General features: G+C 55.3%; 8 protein-coding genes across 8 annotated transcripts; 3 read left to right on the forward strand and 5 right to left on the reverse strand.

Moving 5' to 3' along the window:
* Positions 1-1,221: 1,221 nt before the first annotated feature.
* Positions 1,222-1,632, reverse strand: PG994_010172 (uncharacterized protein; the record flags this gene model as incomplete). The annotated part of the gene is made up of 1 exon (XM_066861581.1): positions 1,222-1,632. The coding sequence occupies one exon, from the start codon at positions 1,630-1,632 to the stop codon at positions 1,222-1,224; it is 411 nt and encodes a 136-aa protein (XP_066710691.1).
* Positions 1,633-1,738: 106 nt separating this feature from the next.
* Positions 1,739-3,902, reverse strand: PG994_010173 (uncharacterized protein; the record flags this gene model as incomplete). The annotated part of the gene is given in 2 exon segments (XM_066861582.1): positions 1,739-3,022; positions 3,039-3,902. 2 exon segments carry the CDS (start codon positions 3,900-3,902, stop codon positions 1,739-1,741), a joined length of 2,148 nt encoding a protein of 715 aa, XP_066710692.1.
* Positions 3,903-4,460: 558 nt separating this feature from the next.
* On the forward strand, positions 4,461-4,923 carry PG994_010174 (uncharacterized protein; the record flags this gene model as incomplete). Its single annotated transcript, XM_066861583.1, has 3 exons — positions 4,461-4,513; positions 4,590-4,674; positions 4,739-4,923. Exons 1-3 carry the CDS (start codon positions 4,511-4,513, stop codon positions 4,921-4,923), a joined length of 273 nt encoding a protein of 90 aa, XP_066710693.1. The 5' UTR covers positions 4,461-4,510.
* Positions 4,924-5,552: 629 nt separating this feature from the next.
* Positions 5,553-8,656, reverse strand: PG994_010175 (uncharacterized protein; the record flags this gene model as incomplete). Its single annotated transcript, XM_066861584.1, has 2 exons — positions 5,553-6,549; positions 6,624-8,656. The coding sequence occupies 2 exons, from the start codon at positions 8,654-8,656 to the stop codon at positions 5,553-5,555; spliced, it is 3,030 nt and encodes a 1,009-aa protein (XP_066710694.1).
* A 3,958-nt stretch (positions 8,657-12,614) lies between these two features.
* PG994_010176 (protein serine/threonine phosphatase 2C) lies at positions 12,615-14,134 on the forward strand (the record flags this gene model as incomplete). Its single annotated transcript, XM_066861585.1, has 2 exons — positions 12,615-13,375; positions 13,405-14,134. 2 exons carry the CDS (start codon positions 12,615-12,617, stop codon positions 14,132-14,134), a joined length of 1,491 nt encoding a protein of 496 aa, XP_066710695.1.
* A 538-nt stretch (positions 14,135-14,672) lies between these two features.
* On the reverse strand, positions 14,673-16,128 carry PG994_010177 (uncharacterized protein; the record flags this gene model as incomplete). The annotated part of the gene is made up of 4 exons (XM_066861586.1): positions 14,673-14,753; positions 14,804-15,058; positions 15,130-16,038; positions 16,126-16,128. 4 exons carry the CDS (start codon positions 16,126-16,128, stop codon positions 14,673-14,675), a joined length of 1,248 nt encoding a protein of 415 aa, XP_066710696.1.
* A 656-nt stretch (positions 16,129-16,784) lies between these two features.
* Positions 16,785-18,644, reverse strand: PG994_010178 (uncharacterized protein; the record flags this gene model as incomplete). Its single annotated transcript, XM_066861587.1, is given in 4 exon segments — positions 16,785-17,546; positions 17,557-18,234; positions 18,303-18,434; positions 18,504-18,644. 4 exon segments carry the CDS (start codon positions 18,642-18,644, stop codon positions 16,785-16,787), a joined length of 1,713 nt encoding a protein of 570 aa, XP_066710697.1.
* Positions 18,645-21,176: 2,532 nt separating this feature from the next.
* Positions 21,177-21,706, forward strand: PG994_010179 (uncharacterized protein; the record flags this gene model as incomplete). Its single annotated transcript, XM_066861588.1, has 2 exons — positions 21,177-21,465; positions 21,543-21,706. 2 exons carry the CDS (start codon positions 21,177-21,179, stop codon positions 21,704-21,706), a joined length of 453 nt encoding a protein of 150 aa, XP_066710698.1.
* Positions 21,707-21,964: the final 258 nt, after the last annotated feature.

Here is a 21,964-nt window from a genome sequence, read left to right on the forward strand (position 1 = left end):
TCTTCCGAGGATTTGATCCCATAATAACCAGCGTCTCTCGTTTTCGGCCCGGACAGTTGAAACTGCAGCTGCGTCGTCAAGAAACCGAGCGGCCTTCGTTCTATACCCTGGCACATAATGGCTTCTCGGTTCATACGGTCTGTTCTTTATACATGGGTATTTACACATCTTCACATATTGCCTGGACATTGCGCCATGTTCATCACGTCACACATATTTACGGTTTGTCAACCACGAGACTCTTCACTACGAGCTTCATGTCTCCTGAGGGAGTTTTTCAAGGAGGAGCATGGCGAAGGAAATTCATCTGGGCACAAAGGCGCGAACGGGTTCTTGTACTTGACTTTCTCCTGCGTGTATTTTTGCTGGGATTTCACTTGGACACAATGAGTCGCGGAAAACATGACCATGCGCAAATACGGCAAAGGGTTTCGGAATGGACAAAAAAGGGAACAGGCGCATATATTTTCGGCCCGGTTTTGGGGTATGGGTTCACGGCGTTCCTGTTGTTATGCTTTTTCGTGAGAGAGGGTGCACCAGCCAAACCCATAACGGCGAACCACTAAGAAGCGTAGAATGCTTTCTTGCAGAAGAAGAGAAGGGAAGAAAGAAAAGAGACGCTCTGGGGGTTGTTCCATTTATCCTCAGGCTGACGGCATTTTAGAGACAGACAAATAGAGAGAGGGAGAGACGGCCAATGTCTACATAGTGTGTGCACCTTTTTGCTTCAACTCGATCAAATACAACTGATCCATTAGGACTTCTTCGCAGTGAATCCGTCATAGCTGGATTGGCTTTGTCTTTACAGCTGGTTTATACTTGCATGTTAACTTTGTCGGTATATGATGTATCAACAGAAGAATAGTACAGGGCGATACATACCTAAGAAAGGAGGGCTCGAGTCAGTTCCTCTCTCTTACTTGCCGAGAGTCATTTCACCTCTAGAATAATAAAAACCGACAAGTCAAGAACATAATAATAGACAGCTAAGGACATTATCTATATATTTGCAGAATAACATGCTCAATCTCTCCCAAGATATTATATCATACCGCTATACGCAAAAAGCTAAAACTCCCCCGGAATCGTGGAATGCTCAGTCTGCCCCCTTATTATTATTCTTCTTCTCTCGTAATTACTTATACAATCTCATTGACAGAAAAAGTGCCCTTCATTCTCTATTGCAATTCCACCTCATCGTCATCGTCATCTTCATCTTCTTTATCGTTCCTCCTGTTTAACACTCGCCCGGCTGCGACTACTTCCCCGCCCCCCACTGCTATGTCGCTGCCGCTTACTATTAAGACCCCCCACGGGCGCGCCGCCCCCACCATCGTCCTGGCTCACCACGCTGCTATACCGTCTCCGCTTGCCCACAGGCGCCCCACCGTCGGGGCTCGGCGACCGGCTGACGGTGCTGTGCCGGCGCTTGCGCGGGGCGCCGCCGCCGCTGCTCGCGCTGCTCGTGTTTCGCCGCCGCCGCCGGCCCGGGAGGGGGCTGACAGACCGCGACACGGGGCATCCGCGACGTGGTGGCGCGGGCGAAGGGGAGCGTGAAGCTGCTCCCCCGACGAACCGGCTGTCGGCGTGGCGACGGGCTGGCCGAGTAAGAATCGCGTCGGCCACGGGCATGGGCGCCGTTGTTGCGGGGAGGCGGACTGCGCGAAACCGAAGGGGGTGTAGGATCGAGAGCGAGACCGGGAAAAACTATGCGATCGGCTACTGTAGGAGCGAGCCCTCACGGGAGCCTTCCCATGGACGGGGGTGCGCGACCGACTTCTAGACCGCGAGTAACTGTCATCACGGCGGCCACGACGCGGCGGCGGGCTGGCTGAATAAGAGTCCCTGCGTGGAGCCTTGCGGGGAGGAGGGCTCCGTGATACGTCCCGAGACCTCGATCGCGAGCGTGAGTAAGAAAGTGACCGGGTGTAGCTCCTGCTACGACTATACGACGCAGCTCGGCCCCGTTTAGGGGTGTGCGGGAGAGTGAGCGGCCTCTATCCAGAGCCCGGCGCGGTGGAGTCCGCGATCGTGATCGAGAAGAGTAAGAAGAGCCGGTGTATGATGAGTAGCTCGAAACCGAGTCCGAGTCGGATTGGTCGGCAGCCGCCGGCGCAGGCAGCGTGGGCTTGGGCATGTTGGCAAGGAACTCGCGCATCTCCTCAGTGAGGGCACCCATGCCGATACTCGTGAAGTAGTTGATGGAAAACCGGATGTTTCGCGGGTTGTCGTGCGGGAACAGGCCCTCCAGATACAGCTGCAGCGTCTCGTCCTTCATGCGCTGCTGCAACTTCACCATTCCCATTTCTTCCGACATCTCTTGGAACATGATCTTGATGAAGATACGCGAGGCCGACGTGGTCTCGTCCTCGTTGAGGTGGATGCAGGACAACGCATGCCATCCTATCGCATCCGTGCCGAAGAGGTGACCAAACACCCTGGCGACGTTGCGCAGCCGATTGGTCTCGTACCGATGTATCGTCGAGTATTTCTCCGCGAACAGCTTCTCAAACAAATCCTGCCACATTCTGTTGATTTTGCTGAAGCGCTCGGCCAGGAAACCAAAGTATTTTGTGTACGTCTTCTCCTGCGAGCAACACTCCACGATCATGGATGGTAACTCGGGCTCCTGCCCAGGAGGTAGGTTTACGCGCATGAGCTTGTGGACGCCTTCCTCGGGGTCTATAGAAGACATGATGGTGAGGTAGATGGTTCTTCGTAGGTTAACGAGATCCGTATTGCTTTGGTCCTTGATCTCCACGGCCTTTTGTTCCTGGTCCTCTTCCTCGTCCGAGCTTTCATCTTCGTCGACCTCGTCGTCCGAGTAGTCGCTGCCTTCGCCGAGAATCTCGGCTCTGAGCTTCTTGTAGGCCGCCTCGTTCTCCTCCCAGTCCGCATCGAACTTGAAGATGTTGAGAGTATCCTGGACGTCTATCTCGGCATCCAGATCGAACCTGTGCGTGATCATGTCTTCCTCGTTCAGGAGGTCGAGCTCCTCCTTGACGGCCGGGTTGTCCTTGTACTTGTTTTTTTCTGACCTCGAATAGCACCTCGACCATGTACTGCGTGCGCGTCTCGATCTCGGCCGTGTGGAGGATGTTGCGGGCCTGCTCGTACACGGCGTTGGCGATGGCCGGGTTCATGTCTTCGAGGTGAGCCCCGACCTCCTTGAGCAGACCGACGGCGATCTCGACGCTGTCGTCCGTGGGCTTCTGCAGCAGGAGCAGCAGCATCTGGGCCGCCAGCATCTCGTGGACGACCTGCTGGTTGACTAGGTGCGCGATGAACATGGCCGAGCTCAGGCAGACGGCCTTGTCGTTCCGCCGGAACGCCTTCCGGAACTGCATGATCAGCCGCTTGACCAGCAGCTCGCCCACCTGCGGCAGCTTCGTGTTGATGATGGCGGCGAAGGCGGCGTAGATGGGCGTGAAGGGCAGACTGGAGGCCTGGGCCTTCATGACGGAGCGGCAGAACAGGCCGCGCCCGCGGATCAGGTTCTCGTGGAAGATCTCGGGCACGATGGCCTTGATGTTGCCGATGTTGACCTTGTTGATCAGGCCGTTGATGGACTTCTTCAGCGCCTCCCACGCCATCTTCTGGTACTCCTTGCTCGTCTTGTCCGTGATCTGGGCCTGCAGGGCCCGCAGCCGCGCGGGCGGGATGTAGAGGCCGCCGCTGCGCGCGTTGAGCAGCTTCTCGTACTCGGCCTTGGCGGCGGCCTGCTTCTCCTCGGCGGTCGGTTCGGGGACGGGCGAGCGCCTGCGCGGAGGCGAGCGGCGGCGCGGCGGTGCTTCGTTGTTGTCAGCCGCTGGGCGGCCACCGGGCCGATAGCTGTCGCCGCCATTACGGGGTCGTCGTCTTTCTCCTCCATCGCGTCTAGGCGAGGGCGACCGCGAAGCCATGTTGATTCAAGAAGCTGTCGGGTCTATTTGCCAATTAACCGCAGCGAATCCGAACAATCCCTATTGATGAACGATGGATCAGAAAGAGGATAGAGCGCAGAGGCCCGTCCTTTTATTTTCGGTTGTGGTCGAAATGTGACGTCGAAAGGTTGCTGTTTTATTTTTCGGATAAAAGTAGTGATGCTTGCCAACCTTTTGCGACACGAGGCTTCCCAGACAGAAAGCTCTCTCACTCTGTCTCTCCAGTTTTTTTTGGCGGTAGGTAGGTTCAAGGCTGAGGTAATAATTATGGGGCTGCTTTTGGGGGATTCTGTCACTGTCCCTTCTGGCCATACACGGCTTTGATTGGGTGGGACACTGGGCCAGGGGGTGCGTCAACGATCAATGTACCCTTGGCGTGGTGGTCGCGACGTCCAATTTACCTTCAGCTGTTCAATTCAGGGACACCATTGCTATTGCGGTTGATCCTCTACTCTACCTACCCACCTCTCGTCCTTTCAAAAATCTGATTCCTTTTGACGACGACACAGTTCGACCATATCATTATTTCCACCACACTCATTCAAGCCCCCCTCAAGGAGGATAGAAGTTTAGACTTTTCATTGACAATGGTACGTCGTGAACTTGATCCCCCCTGAACACCCCAAAGTTGCTTGGTGAGGATCATGGTGGACTGACATATCGCAGCTCGACAAACTCGTCGGCCTCGCCATGCTCTTGGCCGCCTCCTTCGTCTTCATCTACTACTCCATCTGGACTCTGCTCATGGTACGTAATAAACCCCCTCGTCCTCCCTCTCGACTCTGACTGACATCCCATCGCCACCACCACTCCAGCCCTTCGTCGACTCGGACCACCTGCTCCAGAACGTCTTCCCCCGCGAGTCTGGGCCATCCGCATACCCGTCGTCCTGGTCCTGCTTGGCTCCGCCGTCGTCGGCTCGTTCCTCAGTGTCGTCATGATCCGCAGCAACCAGAAGAAGGCTGCCAAGGCCAAGGCCGCTGCCAAGAAGAAGGCCTAAGCGAAGATAGGAGAGCTTTGTAATATCATAGAGGGCGTCGGGCCTGCTGTAAGGAGGTGCTAATCGATGGCGGCGACGGCAACTATACTGGCTGGGAATAAAACACATCAGGCAGATGTTTATGCATGAGGAGATCAAGGCGAAAAAAACCCTTGCTTGCCAGGAAACCCATAATCAAGTTTACGGCGCTATAGTAATGCGCAAATGCAAAAGAAAATGAATGAGAAAAACGTCACAAATCACGCAAGTAATGACGGCCAATTTGGCTTTATGGTATCTATTGATTTCTGTGTGCGGCTCCCGAGTTGGTGGAGAGCATATACTGCCTCTAGACATCTTCAGTCGGGGCTTCAGTCGGCGCTCCTTCCTATGCATGCAATCAAGACTCTGTACTCCAACAAAACCTAACCCGGATTCAAGCCAAGCGAGTGGTGACATCAAGCAAATATTCTATGCGTCCCCAATTCGGCCGCATCAACAACACTCGCCATCATCAACTCTCAAATGCAGTGCAACGCCGAGCCACTCCTAGCCAATTCGCCCCTGAAACATATATATGTCAAAGTCTGCGAATTCTCGCGCCTACAATGGCTGTGTATAGTCAACATCTCCGTCATCCAATTGCGTTCTCAGACTCTCTGGTCTGCAAAGTCGAGGACCTCACAGTCGTCCTCGAAAAACCCGTCTTCCTCTGCATCCGAAACGCGATTACCTCCCCGTCTGCGTCGAGTTGTGACCACAATCTGCTCATCGTTCTCGCCCACTTCCATAACTCTCTCCATGGCCGAGGCCGGCAATGCGCGGTGATCAGCGGTACTGTCGCTAAAGTCATCTTCAACAGGAACCGGTAGTCCAACCTCGATCTTGACGGCACCGATGCTTTGTCCAAACGCCCAGGCCTCTGATTTGCCTGCCGATCTGGGTGTCTTCGTTGGCTGAGATTTCTGCTGTTTCTTCTTATTACTCTTGCCACGGGTAGAAGCCTGGGCTTCCTCCAAAGATGTTGAATCCATTAATTGCGTAACAGCAGTCACGGTCGGGTCAGTATCAGTAACGCTGTACTCAAACAGGGCCACCCGTCTATCGGTGTGGAAAGGTTGGTATGGAGCACTGGACTCTATCTCAGCTTGGGGGATCGATGCTTCAGGGCTGAGCTCCAAGTCGTTTGGTCGTGATCGCGGCTTCAGAACCAGAGTATTTCCGCCCTCAAAGTCGCCAGACATGATATCCAGCTCCTCCTCCATGTCGCTAAGTACTTGTCTGATGGTTGGAGCAATCACGTCGTCCGAAAGGCTTTTGAGCCGGAAATCCTTGTACATGTTCCCACGAGGGAATCGAGGTTTGTCTTTGCTTGAAGTCGTTTTACGTCCCTTGGTTGCAAATACTCGAACCAGACCATCCCCGATGACTACCAGTGTAGGATGCTTTCGGCCCGCTATCCAAGTGACACATGACAAACTTGGAATCTGGCCGCTGGTTGGCAAACTGACACGGTTCTCTCCGGTCTGGCGCAAATGGTTGATGGCGGTTCCTGCATTGCCTAGGGAATGGCTGATTCCAGCAGCAAGGACCTTGCCACCGTAACTGGCATGATCCATCAACCTAGTCGTATTCTGCGTGTTGGAGCTACTTCGGCGTTGGCGAGCAATCAGGGCCGTGCTGCACCGTAAGCACTGCTGAGAGCATTCGATGCCATCGACACAGCAGAAGGGGCTGTCTCGGGTGCTCCGGTGCCTTGTTCCGGTTCCTTGGTCCGTCTTCGCGGGGGCGGCCAGGTATAGGCGCTTGGCGGCATATCAAGCAGGTGTACTGTGCCTCGTTCGGTAACCATAGCGATCCGCTCTCCATTTGGCTTAGACCAAGCCACGTCGACAATGCGAGCAACTGTCATACGTGAGAACTGGGCGACTTGTCTAACACGTGTGCAGTGACCTCCAACTGGTTGCGAGTTTTGTAGAGAAGAAGCTTTGCTGTACTGAATGCGCATAAGATCCCAGACGGTCTGAACGTCTCCTTTGCTGCTCGCGGTGAAAAGGGATAATCCAGTTGGCGAAAACGACAAGAAGCTACAGCCAAGCGGAGCCTTGAAAGTGGCGGAATGGTGAACTGTCGTCGAGTGCTCTAGCACTTGCAAGTTGACAATGGAAACCAAGCCAGGATCCTTGGTGACAGCCTGGCCGGAAACCCCGTAAGTTGGCGGGAATACCGATGCATCTGCTCTACTCGGATAGGTCGGTCCCCACGGCGGCGATCCGACAGAACCAGATCGTGCTTGAGACTGGGGGCTAGGCTGCCTCCAGTAACTGTTCCAGAGCTGCATGCCCTGCTTGCCTACCCATTTAGCCCCTTGGATAACCTCTTGAGTAGTCTCTCGCATGATTCGATTCATCACACCATCCGAGAGAGGTTGATCAACACCGCAGGTCTCTATTGGCACAACGGGCGACGTCAGTGAAACCAAACCCGGGACTTTGCCATCAATGGGAACTCCGATGGATGCATTAAGTGCGATCGAAGACGACGAGGGCGGTGGGCAGTACGCAAGCCATCTTCCGCGGATTGCTAAGATTGGGGACTGCGGGTTTGATCGTAAGGGACTTGGACTTCGGCCTATCTCCTCTTCTGGTGTCGAGTCATCCTTCTGTGCATGCTGCAAGCAGGTCCACACTTTGCCCACACACCGGAATTCCACACCCATGTCTGAAAGGCCTTTGGCTTGCTTGAAGATCCAGCATTCGCCGGTTGAACCAGATGCAACAATAATGCTGCCTCCGTCCGCATGGATCTGAAGGGCGCCGGTCGGAGATGGTCGTTTGGGAATAGGGTTCTGTACTGAAGTCTTGACCGGGATTCTTGGTGCATGTAACAGGGTACAGATACGAGCATTTGTCCGCAACGAGTATATCTCGACAGTGGTTTGATATGCTTCAATAGTCGGCACTGATTTGCCATTACTGGCCTGGCGCGGGTTGGTATCAGATGGCGCAGGACTTGCGCCGTCCATGCGAGGACTAGCTCCCGCTTCATATTGCGCCTCCGACGAAGCGTCTGACACGTGGGATACAACAGGGCCGTGGATAGCCACAGCAATGAGCGGGAAGATGTTGTGCTGGTCCCCAGTACCATGCCATGGCAGTATCTTTGCTTGATAGACGCCACCTCGTAGTCCTTTCAAACTCGTCAGAATCTCTATTCCACGCTTGGAGACAGCGTATATGTCGAGTCCTCCTTCGTAACCAGCAAGGACTACATTAGTACTGCCGGATGCGTAGTTGACGTTGGGGCTGGACAATGTGTCGAAACCAAAATAGTAGCCTCTGTCTCCGGGTTTCAAACCTAGATTTGGATTCAAGTCGAAGTCCAGGTCAGGTACACCGTAGAAGTGGGCTTGAGGCTGGTGAGGCAGGGGTGGGTGAGATCCCACCCTGGCTTGAGGATACGGTGAATGCATCGAGCTTCTCCGCCCATCGGGAGGTGAGGATGTTTGAGATCGCAAGTCGTTAGCAGGAAATTGTGCATCCAGCTGAAAGCTCAACGGGCGTCTTGCAGCATTAGGTGGAGAAGCAGAAGAAGGCGTGAAAGTGTTAACATAGGCTTTCTGCTGCATCCATTGTTGAGGCAGTCCTCGCGGGTCCTCATATGACGATGGTTGAGTCGGGGGTGACTCGCCCATGATGCTAATGAGGTTGGGTGACCCGGCCAGTGCTCCGTGGCTTCTTGCCCACTCACTCATGCTGGGTGCCGTGCTCGTCGCTACTGATGTACCAGAAACAGCATCTAGCATCGGCGACGCTGCCACTGCTGAGTTCCTATTTGCCGGTATGGTTTCGGGTGCTGCGGGCTTCAACTCAGGGGTCTGGGCAGGACTGGGGGAGACTCAGGCAGTGAAGCCGGCTCCTTCGGGGTATTGCCATTTCTGCAAGCAACAAGCAATAGGTCAGATCAGGGCATTTCACAGCAACCATCTCAAGCGGCCTGCGCGCACAGCAACACTTGCACTAGCCACGCAGACAACAACCAAGAAACAGAATAGGGTCGACGACACGTACGAGAACTTGGTGGCCTGTCTTGTCACCGCGGCGACAACCCCACCACCTTCTTTGACATTCTTGTCTTTCTTCTTTGAACCTGCATCCGAGGCAGCTTGGGTAAGCCTCTGCTTTTTTTACGGCCTCCTTTTCTTCCCGTGGAGGAAGAGGGTGGGGAAGGATCGCGGAGAGACGAACCAGGCATTCAAAGACCGGTGGTAGATTGCTGGGGCAGTTGCCTGCTCTCCCAGCAAAGGAGCTCCTGAAAGAGCCCCGTCCTTAGGACAGATATAAAACCGTAGCAACGAAACTCGCGATTACACTATTTGCTCAAGCAGGTCGGTCGTATCGTATCTAGAGAAATACACGTTCGGGTTGTGGTGGTAGTTGGTTATCTGTCTAACGGGCTGTTGGCCGGGATAGGAGGCAATGCGACGTCGGCGCGAAACTACGGGTACGCGCTCGAATGGGTTGCAGGCCGAGGTGAGGGGTTCGGTCCAGGCAGGGAACAAAGGAGCGGAAGAATCCAGCACAGCCGAATAGAGAGTATAGTATTATCTACGCTTTGCAGGCGAAGGCCAAAGAAAGAGATGCCGACAGATGCAAGTATTGACACAGAGAGGAAGTATGGATGGATTGTAAAGGAAACCGGAAACTATGGGGTTTGTCTTGTTGAATGAGATGATGTAAATGGGTGTGGAGAGAGACAGCAGACAAAGAGAGATAGAAGGAGAGAAGAGAGAGGCCAACGTCAAGAGAGAGAGCAGCAGAGAGAAGCAATAACAAAGCAACCAAAACAGGGGAACTGATGGACCATTGATTTGATGGATGATGGATGGGTGGTTGGAGGTAAGTCAGACCGGCGGCACGAGGTCCCCACGATGGCCGGCCGATGACAAGTACGTAAGGGCAGGCAGTCAGAGAGGCAGGCAAGGCCAAGTCAGAGAGAGGTGCGTGCTACGTTCGTTCGTGGAGGCGGGGCAGGACAGGGTGACTCACAGGGATCATGAGGGGGGTTATTGCTGATAATGGGTACTGGAGACAGACTATTAGCATGTACCCGGGAGATACATATCTCCTGTCCTTAGGAGAGGCAGGCCTTACGGACAGGGGGGTGGGATCGTCTAATGAATTGCCCTGTGCCTGAGTGCTAGCTAACACGTAAAGGGTGGCTGCACTGCAAGCATGACGGGCTGGGTTTCGTTCTTACTAACCCGGACAGAGACAGAGGCAGAGAGGCATGCAGACATACGGTCAGTCAAGCAGCCATGTCATGGGCTGGGCTACTACTGCTGGGCTTGGGGCTTTGTTTACCTGCCTCCTAACCTACCAGCTGGGCCGAGGGCGGACCAGACCGACATTCATTGGAGATTACGCGTTGCGATCACATCACGGTGAGCGTAGGCGAGCTTTGTCAGGGACCATGCGCTAAACCGAGCCCTTCATTTTCCGATAGTCTGTCTCATGAACATTACACATGCGCCCAAGGATGCATGTTCAAGATTTCATCATCTTGGAACGGAGCTGAGGAAGGAGGGGGAACTTCTTGATGTACTGCATCCCACTTCTTATGCAAGATAACATTAGTCTCCCCGTACGTACACAGCTAACAGGTTGATAACGATAACAGCTGCAGCGCGATAAGTACCCAAGGCAGAACCCTGCCGAATGGCCCGGCATTCGATGGAACATGAACGTTTAGAAGGCAGATCTCCCTTCCTGGCTGTCAGCGCGGGGTGTGTACGGTCTACGAGCTACCTCTTTGCTCATGTTACCAGGACCACGAAGCGCCTACATAATTCACCCGTCCAATTATACAGCAGTAGTGCATTGTAGCAAAAGATATATCCCTTATCTACTGACGTATCAAATGAATCTGGCCGGCTTCGTAGTATTGGCTCAACAGTACATCATCGATGTAGCTATCCTTGGACCTGACACAGCTGAGACCTCTCTCATTCTGTAGGGCGTGTTGGCTGCTGAGGTAATGCACGCATGCGGAGACTGCCAAGACCAAGCAGATAACCTCCCCTCGAGAAGCTGGCAGTGAAACAGCGAGAGTCGGCCACTAATGTTTCCGGCCACTCTTTCGCCTATCGCATTGATGGAACTTGGAAGACAAAGTCGGTACCTACATACTTACAATGATGACTTACTATGCCTAGCAGTAGCCTGTGTCCCGTGGTTGGCTCTTGGGAATACCAATGCCCTTCAAGAACGAGCGCCCCGAAATCATCTTTCCAGGTGACCCCCAAACGCCATTGCGTCATCGCCCTGCCGCGAAAGTCCTCGGGGAGCTGCAGGAAACTCTCTTTTGTGCCCTTTCTTCCGTCCGGCTTATGCTTCGAACAACAAAACCTATCTTCGTACCAGCATGGGGGCACGTTTCCTGTTGACTCTCGGGCACGCGCGTTGCATGGCCGCCAAAAACCCCATGATTGGCCATACCACCACCACACCTTTTGGTCTTGATGCAGGCATCTTGCCCGTGCCTGACATGGCCTAGCCGCTGTATCCCCTCAACGTGACATCCCCCACCCGGACACCTGGGACGTCGAGATGGAGGGGTGCACCGGAGTCAGCTGACGGTTCTAGTCTCCCGGCCATCTGTGGCCGACGGGCGAGACTAGTAGGACAGCAATCTACCATATATGTGCATTGCCCCGCTAGTAAGCGAAGAGGGAACATGGAAGATGGTAGAAAGATATCTATCTGGTGCTTGATCTTGTTCTTGGTGCGTAGATTGGTCTCGTGCTTAGCGAGTCGGTCTCGATCTCGTCAGCGTTTGTCCGTCTACTTGTAGACGCATATGGATCCGATATCTAGGACCCTTTATTTAGCGGTGGAGTGGACTAACCTAACGGGCGCATGCACGATATCTAGATGCGACGACAAGCAAGAACATAATGGACATCTCGCGAAGCAACTCTCCGTTGATGCCTCTAACCCGCGATTAAAAAGACAATTCAGCGAGTATGACGCTAAAAAAAGAAGATAGGATAAATAACATTTCTTTTCTGGAAGAAATAGTATCGTTTCGACGGCCGTTCGTGATCCACTACAGCAGTATTCCGATTCATTGGTGCCGAGGCCCGAGGGGAGACACCTGCGATTTCGATTTACCGGCTACCGAATACCATGGTAACACCTCAGCAGGAATTAAAAGCTGGTAAACGATGATGGAAGACAAACGAACGTTGAGCGATCCAGACACTCATGTTGATAAGTTCTATGTTCCGCATATGTCTGCTTCGGGTAGGCGCCAAAGGTGAGTGCGACTGGCCTGCATCAACAAATGAAGGCATGATGATGATCTACGTAGCGCGATATTACGAGCAGTGACTGCTGTTGAAGACAATCGATGTGTTTTTGCTCATTCCTACCTACTTCATCGACATTCGTGCTTGTAGATTCTCGGTATGATTTAGGTCGAAAAATCGACTTGAGATGATGCAAGTGATATATGCTATGGAGGACAATGAGTCGATCACGTCTGTTTTGATTGCAGAACGATCAAAACATGGTTCCCACTCCAACCACCTGCCTTCCGCGTTATGAACATCAGGTATTGACATAAATAAACCCACTTACTGCCCACGACATATATTTCTCGACTTCGCCTTCCCGCCCGGATTTTTTCCATTATCAAAGGGTATAAACACGATGCTGTCGCGTCGGCTTCTCAATCGAGGCCATTGTCGCCCGCTGCTTGCCGCCACCGATAAACCCGCGCGCGCGACTCACGGGGTCCGGTTCATCTCCGGCGGCGGCGGCCCAAAGCCAAGCAGTCCTGCCATCACCACGTCTGTCGGCCTACTGGCCGGCGCTGGGCTGAGCTGGGCGTACGTTGAATGGAGTGGTGGTGCTTCCAAGCTGTCACCTGCTGTCGCCGCAGAGCTCTGGCCCACAAATGGTGTCCCCAATCTCGACAACCAAGGACAGGGATGGCGCGCAGACGAGGTCAAGTACGCGCCGGCGCCGTCGGCCGAGAACATCACCAAGATGCTCAACGAGAGTGCATCTTCGTATGCTGCGGGGGCGGTCAGCAATGTGGCTAACTACGACGTTGCCCAGCTGGCATCCAACAGCCCGTGTGAGGACGCCTACGTGCACGGCAGATTCTCGAGTCCCTGGGGCGGCAACGGCGACGGCGAGGAGGACTGGATGGCCTGGGCCGTCTTCGACGGCCATTGCGGGTGGCAGACCTCGACGCTGCTCACCAAACAGCTGATGCCGTTCGTGCAGAAGGCGCTGCGGGACATCAACAAGGAAAACCCGACCGATGCCGAGATCCAACAGGCTCTGCAGACCGCCTTCACCAAGCTGGACGACATGCTCATCACGAGCGCCAAGGCGACTATCGAGGGCGACCATTCGTTCCCGACAAGATCCGGCGGCTTGAGCCGGCCTTCGCGGGTTCCTGCGTCCTGCTGGCACTGTATAACCCCACCAGTAAATCGCTACACATCGCTTCTACCGGCGATTGCCGCGCTGTCGTGGGCAGCAAGGACGTGGATAACAACAAGTGGGCGGCGACGTTCGAGACGGTCGACCAGACCGGTGCGAGTGAAGACGAGAAGGCCAGGATCCGGAAGCAGTTCCCCGACGAGCCGGATATCCTCGCCGGCGGCCGGATCTGGGGCATGCAACCGGCGCGCACGTTCGGAGACGGCGGTTGGAAGTGGGATAAGGACCTGCGCGCTCGGCTTAGGAGAGAGTACAACGCCACCGCCCTTCCCTCGTCTGTTAGGTACAGCGGGTACAAGACGGGGCCCTACCTGACGGCCCTGCCCGTGGTGACGACGGTCAAGCTGCCCGAGGCGCCCAGCTTCATGATCCTGGCGACGGACGGTCTCTGGGACACCATGTCGAGCGAGGAGGCTGTCGATCTGGTGGGCCGGTGGTGCGACTGGAAGAAGGATCCCAAGGGCAAAAGGTTTTCTTCGACGGCGTCGACGACTGGCACACAGACGCCCACCGTGTTCGGCGACATAGCCTGCCGGTACGACAGCGACTTCAGCACTTTCCAGGACCCCAACGCCGCCGTCCACCTGATGCGCAACGGGCTCGGAGGTGCTCGTGATGAGCTCGTGCGCGGCGCGCTTGCGTTCATCAGCCCCGCCGCCAGATATATCCGGGATGACATGACAGTACAAGTCGTATTCTTTGGGGACAACAAATAGGAAGGGTGTATGGCTCTCGAGGGATTAAGGCTTATATGAAGAGATGAGAACAAAAAGACGAAACGGTTGTCAGAGGAGTTGAAAAAGACTACCTAGTATGTACTTTAGCCATGCGATTGTATCAGTGGTCTGGGATGGCTGGTTCGTGGAAAATGCATATTATACCCTTACTCAGTTAAGACTATGAACATCTGCTTAACCTGTCCTTGGGACTAATCTTTGGAAACTGTATACGACTAACAACTCTCAGCTTCGCTGCTCTTATCGCGGTTTGAATACACTATGGCGCAAGAGCAACAAATAATGTAGCCTAGTATTTGTCCGTTACTAACGTAGCTACTCTGAACTGCCCCCTTTCTCCAGCCCACCTCCTGGAGCAATCATAGTCATTGCCTGTTTTCCGCCAGAATTCCATCAACAACAAGCCCCAAAATGGAACGTCCATACGAAAGAGCCGACGCACTGATCCAATAAAGCAGCGCTGTTCTCTCTTCCTTGCACACAGACAAACACATATATATCTGCTGACACGTCCACTTTACTGCACCTTCTTCGCAGCAGCAGCAGCCTGAACCGGCGCCCCGCCGATCTTGAGCGGCTCGTCCTCCTCGAGCACGACCTGCTCGCGATCCCACAACAGCGCGACGGCGGGGCGTAGGCGCCGCCCACGACGAACCAGAAGGCAACCTTGCGCCCCAGCGCGAGCGGGCCCAGGGGCGCCTTCACCGTCGTCTGGTGCAGGTAGGCGGCCCAGAGCAGGAACGGGACGACGCCGACCAGCATGTCGTAGCGGAGGAAGTGGGCGCCCGCCTGTGCCACGCCGGTGTAATAGGCGACGCCGCCGCTGCCGCCGTCGACGGCGGCAGTAACGGTGGGCGGGGCGAAGGGCGACGCGGGCACGAAGATGCCGGCGAACGAGGCCGTCTCGAAGAGGCGGGCGTACGCGCCGGGAGGTAGAAGAAGGACGTCGCGTGGGCGGCGAGCCAGGCGCGCACGGCCGCGGGCGCGAGCGAGACGGCGACGATGGGCGCGTGGGCGCCGACGCAGACGGTCAGGGCGAACTGGTACACGCCCGCGACGGCGGTGAGGTAGCCGCGGCCGAGGGCGGCGGGGCGGCCGCGGCCGTCGACGGGCAGCAGGGAGCCGAACAGGAAGGCGCACAGCGGGTTCAGGAAGGCCTGCAGGCAGACGCTCCAGAGAGGGAAGAACTGCCAGAGCGCGATGGCCTTGTAGTGCGCCGACGCGGAGGCGGTCAGCCCCCCGAACAACACGCCGCCGCCCGAGGCCGGAGCGCTCATGATGACCGCGGGCAGGGTGTCGGTCAGGGTCACGACCGCGGGCAGCAGGGTCATGTCCCAGAGCAGGACGAAGAGGGCGCGGCGGGCCCGCGGGCCGTCGCCGGGGGCGAGCGCGGCCACGGGGCTCGTGAGCAGGTGCAGGGCCAGGTACAGGGGCCCCACGACGGTCCAGGTGCCGAGCTGGCACAGCAGGCCTGCGAGGCCGACGTAGCTGACGAGGCGGCCGCGGTTGCCGACGCGCAGCGACTCGAGCAGCAGCATGGCCCACGCGGCGATGAACTGGGCCATGGCCCAGACGTAGAACAGGTAACTATCCCAATCGACTACTGTGTTGTTGTCACCGTTGGTGTTGGCACTGTTGGCGCCGTCGATGATGGCCGAGAAGAAGGCCACGAGCGTGCTGAGCGTGCCGTCCACGGGCGCCAGGCCGCACCAGTGGCGCTTGAAAGGCGCCGGTCCGCCCGGGAAGGACGCCCGATCGCCGGCGACGGCGGCTTTGATCAGCGCGCCTAGGCCCGTCTTCTGCAGCGAGCCCAGGGTCGCCCAGCCGCCGAAGGCGCTGCAGGCGACGAAGACGGCGACCAGGGCATACTTGGTGCCGGATGCCTGCGGTGATGCAGAAATGTGGTGAGTTAACGTTGTTTATTGGTTTTTTCCGTCTGTATACGTTCACACATGAGGCTGCTTGCTTACCATTGTAGCAGAAAAAGGATTGGAACTTGGGCTTTCGTCGAATTGGACTCAAACCATTAGAGTAAAGTTGAGGAATATGAGACAGGCAGAGACGGCTTTCAGGCCCTTTGATATGTATATAGATGTAGTTCTAAATTGGCGAAAATAAAAGATCACTTTACACTGGAGAATATTTGTTTCTTATCTTCCTTCCTATTTCAGGCCAGTAATCAATGAAAATGAACCCTGCCCAACGCGGCGTCGCAGGTTCTGTTCTCCTTCGCGACCCCCAAAACGCTAAGATAAAACGAGACTGGAAATGTGGTGCGCGGGGCTCTCCTGGAGTAGAGTAGGACCTGCATATGCAATATATCTATTGTCCATCCGAACATGGCGATTAACCCAGCAGTTCTCGTGCGAAACCCTGTAATTCTTTACATTTATAACACGACTGGCAGGGCTAAGATCATCAGTTCCAACATCTCCATAGGAAATTATCCATAATGCTAGTAGAGAAGTCGAAATATAAACGTTAGTCACCCTACAAGAATACCAACTCTCCATCAAGAATAGTGATAAATAGCATTTTACTTCTTACTTCTATTGTTTGGTCTATGAGTTTTACGGCATGATGTTTCCCAACCCTGCTGTCTGCTACTATACATATTCTATATGGTTTCTCAACCACAGACGAGCTCGTCGCTCGTGAGGCCAGAAGCCTTGTCGTCCATAGGAGGCTCCTTGATAGCCTCCTTCCGATCGGGCTTGGGGAGTTCTTCCTCCGGGACCTTGCTGCTGCTGTCTAGTGGTGCGGCCACGGCAGCGGCGTTCTGCGCCTTCTGCTGCTGCTGCTGCTGCTGCTTTTGTTCTTCTTCCATCATCTTCTTCTTGTCCTTTTTGCTCAGGCTCAGCGCGCCCTTCGCGAGCGCCTCCTTGGGCAACGGCCGCACAATGGGCTGGACGACCCACCAGGGCCGCTTGCACTGCTTGACCGTGGCCACGGAGCTCTCGGGATCGTAATCAGGATCCTCTTCCTCCACCTCGGCCTCGGCCTCGGCCTCAGCCTTTTTCTCCTTTCCTTTGTTGTCGCCGTTGGCCGCCGAGGGCGGCGCTTTCACGGCCGCCAGATCCGCCTCGATGCTTTGGCCGTCCGCCTTTTCGTACTCGACCAGGTCCTCGGCGACTCGGTGCTCCACCTTGTCCAAGACGTCTTCGAAGGCCGCCATGTCGCCCGGTCTGGCTCGGGCCAGGGCGTCGCGGATGTCGGTGTGCTTCGAAACGAAGTGCCGCAGCAAGTGGAATAGATGCGGGCGCATCGCCAGCAGGTTGGAGTCGGTGCACGCCTTCGGCTTACCGCCGCCGCCGCCTTCCTTCTTCCGCTTCTTCCGCGCCGGGCCTTCCTCCTCGGCGTCCTCGCCCTCGTCCGCCGCCTTTTCGTTCTTCTTTGAGAACCACACCAGACTCGTCATCGCCGATGACGAACAGCGGCCTCCGCGACGGCGGCTCCTGCTGCAGCACGTGCTGGTGGATGATGTTCATGTAGCGACGGAACACCGCGTCGACGCGGTACCCGCCGCGGCCGTCCTTGCCCCGCCAGTACTCGCGCCCCTCCTGGCCGACGGGCGGCGCCGCGCCGAAGATGGCCGGGTCGCTGAGGTTGCCCTCGGCGCTCATGACGGCGTCGGCCCCCGTGGCCTCGAGACACTTGTCCACGTCGCCCGGCTGCAGGACGTTGCCGTTCGCGAAGATGACCGTGTCCCGCGGCAAGTTCTCGCGCAGGTACCGGATGAAGGACCAGTCGGCGACGCCCGTCAGGTGGCCCTTCTGCTCGCGCCGTCGGCCGTGGACCGTGATGATGCTCGCGCCCGCATTCAGCACGTTCTGCGCGTAGGCCAGGGTCTGTTCTTTCGTCTCGAGGACGCGGATCTTGGCGGTCACGGGGATCGGCAGGTTGTTGTGGAGGTTGTTGATGAGGCAGAAGATCAGGTCCTGGTCCTCCTGTAGGAAGGCGCCGTAGTGGCCCTTCCGGGCGATGCCCTGCGGGCAGCCCAGGTTCAGGTCGATGGCGTCGCAGTAGGGCGCGGCGTGTCGCGCGGCCGCGAGGAGGTGGGCGGGGTCGTTGGCGCAGAACTGCACGAACAGGGACGGTCGAAGGCCGGGTTGCCGTCGAGGTGCAGGGCCGTGTCTTCAGCGGAGACGGTGGATTGGAAATGCGACTCGCGGTATTTGGGCGTCTCCTCGAAGAGGCGGGCGTGGAACATGGGGGTGTAGGCGAGGAGTTTGGCGTTCTCGGCGGGCGTCATGAAGGAACGGGTGAGCATCCGCCAGGCCTGCAATTACCATTGTCGCATCGAGTTAGTCACAGTGCATCATTCGCAGCAGAATTGTCATGGGCATACAAATTCGGACTGATCCACCATCGGGGCCACAACGAACTTGGGACTGCCTATGCTCTCATAGAACGCCCTGCCATGGAGTTTTGGCTTGGTCGCAGTCGCAGTCGCTGCGACGGCAGGGTTGGCGTTGGCATTGGAGGCCATACTGGCGAAGCCTCTGACCAGCACTCTCCAGTTTGGGGCAGCCCCGCGAAAACTGAGCTTCCGAACGACCTCCAGATTGGCCTTGTTGGCTTTGTTCGTGTCGTTGACAGACGCGGAAGCGAGGTTGTCCGTTGTCGTGTGATCGCGATTATCCTTATCTTCTTCTGCTTCTCGAACTTTTTTTCTTGGGGATGGACTGGCGCAGCCTTATTTGGTGGGGTCATCCCCGCTGTGGAGATCATCGCCCATCGCCACCCCGCATATCAAACCTTGGCCGTGACTCCACAGAGCCATACCTACTACCTTTAAAGAATGTTGTTATTGTAAAATTATATTATAGTACCCTATCCTTCTGAAAGGTCGTATAGCAGTAACCTCAGTGTTCGGTGTGAAGGCATTTGATAGTAAGTCCAATAGTAAACGCGGAACCATGACGCCTGACGCGAAAGTTGTGCTACTTGCACAATCGACAGGGTCCAGCATTGCACGCTGAGCTTCGGAAGCTGAGGACATGACTTGACCTCATGGCAAACTTAACGTGCGGCTAACCCCCTCGAACGAAACACCATGTTGCTTCAAACAGAAGTTGTTCATCCATGGCGTTTGGCTCAACAATAATACTGGTGAGCTGACACTGAACGATCCGAGCATCTCTTGCAAGCTCAAGTATCCACGTCTAATCAGTCTCGGTTGAATGGAAAGCCCCTCGGACAGGGGGACCAATCCTGGCTTGAACCCGTCGAAGTTATAGCAGCCACTATCGATTTCAAAGAAACATCAACTGTTGATGAGTACCTGTCGGCAGGGAAGTCGTTTTTACAAGTGGCCAAATGGCAAACGTGCTCATCCTGGTGTTTGAGAAGCGACACATGATATAGAGGATGAAAATACTGGAGTCTTTCACGGCTGAAGATGACAGACAGCCGACCATCTTGTCGCACGGTGTGTGCTCAGAGCGTATACCGTCCACAATGAAGGAATGCGCCACTTTGATTGGCTGTATTCACTAGTGGACTGCCGCATTCGGTATTTGGCGCTAGAACCTTGAAAAGGGGTTACATACGTTACAACCCACCGTCAAATTACAAGGCGTGCAAAGATAAGTAATACTGTAAACAGGTTTGATTAGGCAGTAGACTTGAGGAATCTCGTGGGAGGAAGGCTAAGACCTCCGTTCGGGCATGGCACACGGTAAGATCGATGCAAATTGCCTACACCATTATTGGTCGTGTAAGCACGGTAACTCATCTGAGGGATATACTTGTTCGCCATCTCTCCGTCTTCGAATACCTTGATGGATATAATATGTATCCTCCGCAGCGAGGGAAGTCCAGCATAGACAGCCCGGTGTACTCATTGAGGGGCGCCGGGCGTTTCTCCAGTGTGACTACATGTATGGTGATATCTGCCACCATCTTTGGCTCGGGCGTCGGGCTCGCCCTTTGTTGCCATCCGCAAGGAACAATTCCTCGCCACTCTGAAGCCATTGCCCATAGGTAGATGACAAGGGTCTGGTCCGGCTGTGTTATCCAGATTACTGACCAAATCGAAACTCACTGACGTTGCCTGCAGTAGAGTACCATGATGAGCTCGCAGACGTGGCGTAGGAAAGGGGGGGCTGTATTTTTAGTTGGAAGTTTCATTGATACTTTAGTAATAGCAATGTACATTGAGACCTCAATTTGAGAACGAGAAAAGTCTAAAGGAATTGGAACACATCAAACATGCACACATAATCATGGGAAAGGGCAAACGTGCCAGTAGTAAATACCTACCTAGGTAGCCTGCCCACAGATCTGCCTGCCCTCCTTGATGTAGGCCTGATGCTGCTGGTGGGTGGGGGGCACCAATGCCCCGGGAAACAGAAAAGGTCGGAAGGGTAAGGCTAAATATCTAAATTGACTGCTTTTCTCTCAACGGTGGTCGAGCGGTATGGTTGGTGCGAGTCTCCCTTGATAGGCGATAGAATTAAGAACAGCCTATGAACCTGCAAGGACCTGCGGTAACCAACCCGCCCCCTACATAGGCTTCCTGTTCGAATCCAACCTATACAAAACCAAAGACCTCTTGGTTGGCGTTTAGCATGTTAACAACCGTGGTTCGACCACCCGTCTTTCCTCTTTTTTTTCTCTTTTGCTTTTACTCCTTTTCACAGGTTTTTTGCTGTAGCGAGTCGTGGTTTTGGCCCAAGACTGACTGACATCTCGGGTGGCACGACTCACGTTCCTCTCACTGCTTGGTGACGACTTCAAATCCACTGCCTAACTAACTAACTGTCAGCTGAGTCCAAAATGGATGGCGATGTCTTTTTAGGTGGCGCGAGATGATGCTACTTTACGTGTGAGTGTGTTATGTGTACTGCCCGACCTGCCCCGACCTGCCAGTCACCCTGTCGAGAGTCTCATCCACGCTGCAAGAGTTTTACGGGTTGATTCGAGAAGACATGACATTTTACTAATAGATAACTCTGTCTGGATCAGTCCCTTCCACCAGATGCATTGGGAGAGCTTGCTAACGTCGGCTGAGCGAACGATGCTGGGTGCCAGCATTCTTCACTCGGTCCTCGCCGACGCACAAACGCCCCTGGACTTCATCATGACAAGTGCGGCATCTGGCATTCTCGGCACCCCTTGGCCAGAGAAAGTACACTACCGCTACCAGTACACATCTCCAACTCCACGTACCGTCACCGCAACGGCATCCAACAAGGGCCGCGCGACCTCGGCCATTCTTGTCCACGATCTTGGCCATGTGGGCACCATCTTCCGAAAACGACGCCGAGTTGAGCGATTCGCTCTCCAACGGAAAGGGCGGTATGACAGTATGTACGACGCCATTGACGAAGATTCCTGGCTGGTTGGCTCCGGGCGCTTCAAGGCGTCGATCACTCTCGTATAGCTTCGACCGAGTCGCAAGACCACGCCGCCGTCGTCGTCATCATCCGCGACTCCGATCACACCCCACACCAACGCCGCCCCCTGAAGGCCGCCCCGAGGAGACCCGCCTCAGATGCCACGTCATTCTGGACACGGAGAATACCCGCTTCGGGCACACCGTTTTGACCGACATGACCACCGCGAGCGCGTTGCGCCGTCCACGCGGCAGCGGGTGGACAGAGCAAGCGCCTTGGCTACTATAGGCGGTGACAGCTTCGGCAGTCTGGAGTGCTATTGCCAAACACTTACTTGATCGAATGAAAAAAAGAAACTGGCAACGCGTGCTCCTCCGGGACAAGGATGGTTTCCAAGGCTGGTGTACGACCAGTGTACGGATTACGGGATCGACAATTTGATCAGCGCAATGCTGGCGAACCAGCTATT

Source organism: Apiospora phragmitis (genome assembly GCF_038363925.1).
Source record: "Apiospora phragmitis strain CBS 135458 chromosome Unknown utg000010l:1.0-9815664.0:1.0-9183399.0, whole genome shotgun sequence".
Lineage (NCBI taxonomy): Eukaryota > Fungi > Ascomycota > Sordariomycetes > Amphisphaeriales > Apiosporaceae > Apiospora > Apiospora phragmitis.